The sequence below is a fragment of the Galeopterus variegatus genome, unplaced genomic scaffold, assembly GCF_000696425.1.
Source record: "Galeopterus variegatus unplaced genomic scaffold, G_variegatus-3.0.2 Scaffold8903, whole genome shotgun sequence".
In the NCBI taxonomy this organism is placed as follows: domain Eukaryota; kingdom Metazoa; phylum Chordata; class Mammalia; order Dermoptera; family Cynocephalidae; genus Galeopterus; species Galeopterus variegatus.
Genome location: NW_007735014.1, coordinates 22,549 through 31,715, shown reverse-complemented (window position 1 = coordinate 31,715; position 9,167 = coordinate 22,549). Strand labels below are relative to the sequence as shown.

Genomic DNA, 9,167 nt, shown 5'->3' with positions numbered 1-9,167 from the left:
CCCTCGGCGGGAGCACCGCCGCACTCCCAAGCGCTGCACTCTACCGAGTGCGCCACCGGGCTGGCCCTAAGGGTGATTAATTTTCCATGTGGTAGCCAATGTGGCCACAGAGATGCTAGCCATTGATATTTTTATTAGCTTATGTGGCCCTTTCCAGGTAAACATACTATCTCCAATAGCCTTTGAGAATACTGAGAAAAGCCCATTGCATGTTTTGTGGGTCCCTAGGGAACCAGAAAACTATATAAGGAAGAATTACAAAACAGATGAGGGTTTAAGAAGCTGTGTGGAATTCCATTCATTTGAATTTCCAGGGACACTCCTACATAAAGGAAACAAAAGAGTAAAGATGGACACACATGTAACATGCACAACCAACTAAGTATCCATGATAAGACTGAGCAAGGCAGGAAGAGAAGCTATTCACCTTGGGGGGGGGGAGGAAACGACAATTCTGCTCGATACCACAGACCATGTTTCTGTCTTAGTCCATTCGAGCTACTATAGCAAAATGACATAAGCTGGGTAGCTTATAAAAAGCAGAAATTAATTGCTTGCAGTTCTAGAGGCTGGAAGTCCAAGATCAAGGTGCTGGCAAGCTGGGCATCTGGTGAAGGCCCTCTTCCTGGGTCATAGATGGCTCCTTCTCTCTGTGTCCTCACGTGGTAGAGGGGCAAGGAAGCTCTCTGGACCTCTTTCATAAGGGCACTAATCTGCCCTCATGACCAAATCACCTCCCAAAGACCCCACTTCCAAACACTATCACATTGGGTATTAGGTTTCAACACATATATTTGGAGGATTCACACATATTCAGATCACAGCAGCCACCCTGAACAGAAGCCCCATGAAGAAATGGAGCTGTAACTTCCAGTGCTGTAGCCCATCTGGCCGGAAACCCCAAGTGAATTTTGTTTTCCAAACTGCTTGGAGTAAACCAAAGTTCATTTCCAGAGACGACCAGGGAGGCCATACAGATTCTCTGAATCCTGAGCATTTAGAGCTGACTGCGTTTGACCCACATCTGTTGAGGGACAGGCGAAGAACCCAGCATCCGCCTAGAACAGGAGGCAGCATCTCCAACGTCTCCAGGGACTCGGTTCCCTGTCATCGGCCTCCTTAGTCAAGTATGAACCTCTCCCCATCCAGAGTGTGTTTCTCCTGTTTACAGACACTTGTGTTCCATACAACAAGGCTCCCAAACACAAGTCAAGAATCAATCTGATGCTCAGTTGAAGAAACAGCTCTACGTCCATTTGTTGAGCAACTTAAGGGAGTTTCAAAGACCATTTGGACCACACATAATGTCTGCCTTATGTACTGATTTAGATTTTCACTTTATATAACTTTAAATAATTTTGTTTTTATATGATTCCTCTGTATTTCCATAAGAATTTATTATTCTTTGTAGCAAAAAAATAGTTGTAAAGGTTAATTGCAATGATCTTTACAACACATTAACTGTAAAGATTAATTGTAGTTGTAATGATCTTTAACCTTGGTCTGGTTTTCATCCTTAAAAAGGAAAAAAAAAAAAAAAAAACTTCTTTTACTTAAAGAGAGAAAAAAGCCCCACTTAATTAGAAGAGTAATGTAAACTAATTTTAGAGAATACATAAAAAGTATAAAGAAGAAAACAGATGACATAAATGTTTAGAGCATATCAACTTACTTCAGGACCAACAATTACCATGTAAACATTGGGCTCTTCTTGATGCCATTCTTGGGGAGAAAAAAAGAAAGCAAACAAAAAACTTTTAAAAGGGTTTTAAGTCACAGATGCAAGCGCAATTAAGTTCAATACAAATTAGTCCATAATATAAATTATTTCACATAATTTTGCTTTTATTCATATTAGTCAATTTATATTATATTTACTTAGATATAAATGAATTATAAATAAATTATATTCACTGATATAGCCAACATTTTATGCTTTTAGCAAAATGTTTTTTCTACAATGTTACACATTATCTAGATTTCTGATTTATTAGATAAGTAAGGCTAAAATGCCACCACAGCTCAATATGGACATTTAAAATATACTGAAGTATAAAAAGATTAACTTAAGTAATAAAACAAAACTCCAAACACATCATACAAATTGGCATGTGTGAAATATTTTCAAGGCCTGGCCAGGTAGCTCAGTTGGTTAGAGTAGTGTTGTAACACCAAGGTCAAAGATTTGGATTCCCATTCCAGCCAACCACCAAAAAAAAGAAAAAGAAACATCTTCAGGTAAGATTCTTTTAGCATTACAATCATTCGCTATTTTTATGATTTCCCCAGAACCTGAGAACACAAAAAAGTAGAAAACTAAACTGAAATTACTACACAAAGCTACTAATCCCATAAATTATCTTTCTGGTAATTTCCAAAGTAACATTCTAGAAGCAGTTCTGCTAATGTGCAAAGAATGAGCAGATAAAACTCAAAATCCTGAAGAGATACTGAGACATGTACCTAGATGGAATTCCATATATGCAGGAGGAAGGTAACTCGAGAAAACATACCTGAAAACGCATCCACCAGATACAGAGGATCTTTAACTTGTCTAAGTCCACATACCAGAATAAATACATGTAAGTTGTCAGCACTTTGGTTAATCTCTGCAACAGAAGAGTTCAGGATATTTTCAATAAAGAGGACTGTGCTTGGTATTACAGCAGCACTGTTGACACAGACACAGTTCAGAAGTCGTAGGTCTCTGACTTCTCAGGCAGCTGTTCCTGCTCTTACCTTCATACTAATTTCCTTGCTGGAAACTAATTCCTTCTGGTGGGTTGATCTGAGCTGAGCTCAGCCTATTAAATGTAAATTTACCTCTGCTGCAATGAGAGACGACAAGGTAAGAGAAACTAATTCAACTCTCACTGAAATAGGAGCCTGAGGTCCCAGAAGGAAGACCGTTTTCTTGATGAAACAGGAAAACGGTTTATATGTTAATGTACTCTTGAATTAATACATGGATAGACAGGCACACACCATCTAAACGAACACACGTTCATAGATATATAAAAGAAAATATACACATATATCAAATCACCATGTTGTACACCTTACACATATACAATTTTTGTCTATTATACCTCAATAAAGCTAGAAAAAAATTTTTTAAAGAACACGTTCACAAAGAAAGAAGGAAAAATCTTTGGTTTGCCAGATTGAAAGCCATAATGTAAGAATAGTTGTGGTGGACAACCACCATCTCTGCAGCTCTTGCCATCAAGAAGTGGAACCCACTCCCCCAGCCCTAGATTCTGAGCTGGCCTGGGACATTCTCTGGCTACCCAAGTGCAGCAGAAGAGGCAGTATGTGCCCTCCAAGCCTTGGTCGTAAGAGGCCCTGTAGTGTCCACTCTCACCCGTTGCCTTGTACACACCCATGCCTCTAATCAGGCTCAGCTACCTTCTTGAGAATGAGACTTGGTGGAGAGAGATCAGCCATCCAGGCTGGATGAGGGCCCAGACACACAGTGAGGCCATGCAGGACCCGTCAGTCCTCAGCTGACTGTAGACGTCTCAGAGCCCAGCAGATACACATGAAGCAGACATGAGCCACCCTAGCTGAGCCTAGTCCAAATCACCCACCCATGAAATCATGAGAAATTCAGTGGTGGTTGTTTTAAGCAAAACCTCTTCAGGTGGTGGTTTATTTCACCTCAACAGATAACTGATTCAATATAAATTATTAATGTATTTAACACAAGCTAACCTAAAACTTCAGCATTTACAACTTGAATAATTGGCCATAAAATCATGGTTTTCTTTCTCAGGATGGGCATGTGTCCATTATTTAATGCAAACAAGTTCATTTTCTCTGTGCTTGCCTAAGTCCTGTCCAGGAATATAACTAGTCTGGAATGTAATAAGGTACATTGACACCACTTTAACAAAATTACAAATGCTTTTAAAAAAATAATACATAACTAACTCTGGTGAAAGTGTTTACTGAAATGTTAACATACAGATTTCTTTCTTAGAAAAGCCTTAAAAAATTATCACAGTCTCTGAATTAACTGTTGACAATTCCATTGAGATATGAATATGCTGGTTTTTTTTAATGTTTCCCAAATACTCTGAGTATCCTAAAACTAACCTTAGAAATATAAACGTTAGTGAGTACTTGTTTGACCAAAAATCTAAGCTAGAAGATACATGCAAAATTTGAGGCCAGGCATTTGAATCTGAGGTCAGGAGTAAAGCTAGCCTCTTTAATAAATAATAAAAGTTTAAGAAGACCTTTAAAAATAGGAAGGACAAGTACCAGAGAAACAGTCAAAGCCTACGTTACTAGGCAAGAGCCATTAATGAGTGCTAAAACTTGTGAGTGAAAGTTTGATAAGGACAGACACTAAAAGCACCTTCTCAAAAATTACTTTTTAATTACAAAGGAAACATAATAACTACATAAAGAGAAACTGGGGGAAACACTATCTTAAATAAGGGAGGAAACCTTTGCTCTGCTGACATGGCCTAAGTGTTTATGCACACACACAGAAAAATTTGTATATCCAGAAAAAAATTTTTTTAATTTAAAAATTAATTAGCAGTAATGGGACAGGCTGAAGCTGTGTCCCTCCAGATGTGATACACTGAGAAGGTTACAACATCACCTACATCGTGTTCTTGGTGTGCATGGAATACCTATTCAAACATACAGGAAGAAGAAGAGGAAAAGAAGGAAGGTGGAAGGAGAATGGTGGAAGTACCAAAAAGAGGGGGAAAGTGGAGCATCCATATTACTGGATTGAAAAAAGTAAGTAAATACAAAAACAAAACAAATGACACACAAAGATGTCATCCAGGGACAGTATCCCACAACAGTACTATCTGAAGAACCTATCTGATGTTAGATAAAAAGACTCTAATTATTTTTGTGATGTGACATGTATAGGTGTTGGAAACCTAATCTGTGCCTTTACTCTGACACCTGTTGGCATTCTGGTCAGGTAAGGCTGGAAAAAAGTGGCCCTCCACCTACCCTTAGCCCAGGATCACTTGGAAAGCCAATACTCAGAAGAGAATAATCTCTAATATGGAACACTGACTTTCACAGTGTTCAGACTAACTACAGTAAAATATACATACTATATTGCAACCCAGTACACATGATGAGTGTGTATGAGTGTAAACATACGTGCACACACAGAGTTTATATACAATTTTTAAAATTTAGCCTTATGACATACAAAGTACTCTGATGTTTTCCATTCTATTTCATTCCAATTTTTTTTTTTTTTTTTTTTTTTTTTTTTTTCATTTCCGGGAAAGGGAAAAAAAAAAAAAAAGGCCCAAATTAAAAAAAAAAAATTTTTTTATTTTTTTTTTTAATTTGGGCCTTTTTTTTTTTTTTTCATTTCCGGGAAAGGGAAAAAAAAAAAAAAAGGCCCAAATTAAAAAAAAAAAATTTTTTTATTTTTTTTTTTAATTTGGGCCTTTTTTTTTTTTTTTCATTTCCGGGAAAGGGAAAAAAAAAAAAAAAGGCCCAAATTAAAAAAAAAAAATTTTTTTATTTTTTTTTTTAATTTGGGCCTTTTTTTTTTTTTTTCATTTCCGGGAAAGGGAAAAAAAAAAAAAAAGGCCCAAATTAAAAAAAAAAAATTTTTTTATTTTTTTTTTTAATTTGGGCCTTTTTTTTTTTTTTTGTCTTTTTCCATGTCCGGCAACGGATCGCAACCCTCAGTGTCGCCCCCGCCCCGGACAGGGACCGGCAACGGGATCGCAACCCTCGGTGTTGCCCCCTCGCCTCGCTCAGCCAGTGAGCGGGTCATTCCAATTTTTAAAAGTGCTGGTCCCCAACTCACTAACCTGATTTTGAGAATCCTGACCTAGACAACCCGGGAGGGAGACTGAGTTAATCCTATATTCCCGTGCCTCTCTCCTCATCTTCTTCCTGGGCTGGAGGGTTAAATCTAACATGAACTTAGAAAACTAAATTAGAGTATGATAGAACAAAGGGCTACATACCTTGTCTTATTCTAAGATTTTGAAAAAAATAAAATGCAGAGACAGCATTTAGATTCGAGTAGCTTATGTGTATTTCCCTTACACAGAAATGTCATTTTCAAGGAAATAAAGATACTAGCTGAAAAATCCTCATCAGACAACTAAGTGCTCAAGCCCTCATCACACTTAAGCATCAACCCTGATGAATCATAGTTCAGGCTCCCTACAACCCTTGACAGCTTTAATGAGATGTATTGTGTTCACTCTTAGATTTCCAAAAAGAACTAAAATAGAGTGGCCTGCTGAGGCTTGGAGGTGAGGCAGGTGCCTACTTAATTTTTTAGCAAATTTTGTTGCCTCCTTTCAACTCAAAACTTAGTTTTATTATCTTTGCCTTTCCTCTAATATCCAGGTGATATGTGAGTCAAGGTTTGAACTAATCACTTACAAACACACACATTTATGTGTTTTTCCGATCTTACCATTTCCTGGAGAATGGTATTTTTCTCTTCAAAACAAGATGTGTCATTTTCACGGTCTGGCACCACATTGGTACAGTGCGCTCAACACCAAGCTGCCTAATCTCCTGGGTGTGACTCACCAGCTGGCTCATGAACAGAACCCAACCACTGTAAGCCACCTCCTATCCCTTGGATTCCTTTCCAGGAACTCTGTCTTTTTTTCTTCGTGTGTTATTTTAAAGAGAATAGAATTCAAGAACTTGGGTCGACCATATTGGACTTAGCAAACTTTAGCTGAAAAACCTGCTTTTGTGGCTGTGCAAGGATAAAGGCATCTAATAAAACTAATTTTCCAGATGCAAAACAAGTAAGTTTTCCTAAGTATAGCCCAAGGAAGACAAATACTACCATCTGAGGAATATTAGAGTCTTCACACAGAAATACAAATAGTTTTGATAGAGAGAGCGATCAATCAATCAATCAATAAATAAATATGCAATAGAAATAGAAACAAAATAAAAAACAGAAAAGCAGGAAGGAGTGGCCCAAATTTAAGCTTTCCTAGTTTGGGGGGTTTGATGGCCTCCAAGAAATCATTACTTTAAATGTGTTGGGCATTGGCATTTAAAAGCAAGAATCATGGAACATGGAATGATAACATTTAAGATGTATCTGGAAATGCATAGAAAAACTCAAAGACAAGGTAACTAACTTGATGTCTGCACATATATCTATTAATCAGAACAGCTATGGTTAAGTAGCATGTGAAAAATTATAGCACGGCCACATACTGCATTTAACCTTTTTACTCTTTTTTAATTGATCTGTTCGAACATAGAATGCAGTTAGCATAAAATTTGCTTAACGTTTTCAACTAAGGAGACTTAGTAATGTGTTAGCTGGGACTCAGAGATATAACTGAATCTTGCCAGAAAACCTGTGACACGCTGGAGGAGGAGCATGCATTGTAAAATTGGCTTCAGACATTTAAGAAGCATGCTGTAAACTTTGGTGATTAATCAGTTTCCCAACTATTTTTATGGAGTGTTAAATGAGGCCCTTCCCCACCTATTCCCCCTGATTTCAAGGTTAATAGTTCATAAGAATTCCAAGGATAAGTATTTGATCACTGATAATCTGTATTGAATTCACTAGTCTGTTTTCACTGCCTGAATCTCAATGTGGAAGTGACAGATCAGTCACTGGTTTCCAATGCTCCAGAGGCCAAGGTGAGTCAGAGTGGGGACGATGCAGACGCTCCATCCCCAGAGTCTGAAACAGGACAAAGATGAATGATTGCACAAATGAGAACAGATGCCCGATCATAAAACCCAGAGACGCAGATTAATTCTACATCACCCTAAGCTATCATACAGCACACTCAGCACCCACAGCCACAACCAAAGTCCCCCTACGCCCGTATATTCTGAATACATTTACAACTTCTAATTGCATGCATTAAAATTAAACTGCAGCCAAGTAGGTCTCCAGAGGAAACGTTTTCTAAGGAGTGTTTAAAATCTCTTGGCTGTTCCGTAATCACTCAATAGCAAGACCAATGAAACCGTCAACCATGAGACTATGGAACTTGATGACAGATTATTCTGCTTTTGGAAATTATAAATCTTAGTTAACCACAATTGCATCTTGTGATATACTGAAGATAAAATAACCTAACAGGAGACAATTTTAAACAGGCCCACTGGTTCTGAGTAATGGCACACGCTTATTGACATGATAAAGCAATAGGATTGTGTGGGTTCATTTGTAATGCTGGGAACGACCAGGCTGTTGTCGCTGAGATTAATGAACACACTATGAAAATTATTTCTAATAAAATGCTTGGAAATTTTTCTTCCTAAGGGAACCTGATACTGACATATGGTATGTGGTGGAGGCTTTGCTGCAAGTTTTTGCAGAGAAAACAGGTTTAGGGTGTCTGCCTGTTTGCTGAGCACAGGACATTACTTTCACATTTTCAGTCTCTTCTGAGAGTCTACAGCAGGACCTGTGACTTCAACTTTCCCCTGATCCTAAAGTTTGTTGCCTCTGATAATACTCCTGCACTGCCATCTCTGGGGGAAAACATTTTAGCTTAAAACAGAAGAATTCTTATGCTTCTAATTGAATGTGGTGTTCTAGCACCCTTTCCCAGAATTACGAGGTTGGCCATCTTAGAAGGGATTAATAATCCCAAATAACATTTCTGCCTCATTTCTGGACAACTAAATTTCTATATTTAAAGACATTGTACAATAAAATTTTGTTTAAACATCATGGCTACGCTTTTACTATACCATGTGTGGAAAACACAAAGGCATGACTGTCTTAGCTCCACCACAGGTAGGGAAGATAGCATCTCCCAGCATCGCTGATGGACATGGGCATTGATAGCACCTGTCCAGGGGACAATCATGCAAGATGTGCATAAGCTCTAATTAAGTCCATAATATAATCTAAAGATTTTATTTTTAGGAATTCCTCCTAAGAAAACAATCAGGCAAATATTCGTATATGAAAATTGAAACCTAGCACTTTCAATACTGCATATAACAAAGTTGTAAAAAATATAAAGAAATAAGTCAAATAAGTTTAGTTTTCAAAGTAATACTATAAAGGAATTAAAAATCATGAGACAATTAGAACTAATAAATAAATTTACAAAATAGCAGGATACAATGTCAATGGACAAAAATTGATTGTTTATGTACTAGCAACAACCCAAAAATGAAATTTTTAATTCCATTTATAATAGCAT

The 9,167-nt window shown here is 37.5% G+C and overlaps 1 protein-coding gene across 1 annotated transcript in view; it reads right to left on the bottom strand.

The window, feature by feature from the left end:
- The window catches only part of LOC103608836 (glycosyltransferase 1 domain-containing protein 1), a gene marked incomplete at its 5' end in the record, with an annotated part of 63,309 nt that overhangs the window by 44,441 nt on the left and 9,701 nt on the right, over positions 1-9,167 (bottom strand). The window contains 2 exons of the mRNA XM_008593225.1: positions 1,673-1,722; positions 2,514-2,609. Coding sequence (XP_008591447.1) covers positions 1,673-1,722; positions 2,514-2,609 — 146 coding nt within the window. The remainder of the gene's footprint in view (positions 1-1,672; positions 1,723-2,513; positions 2,610-9,167) is intronic.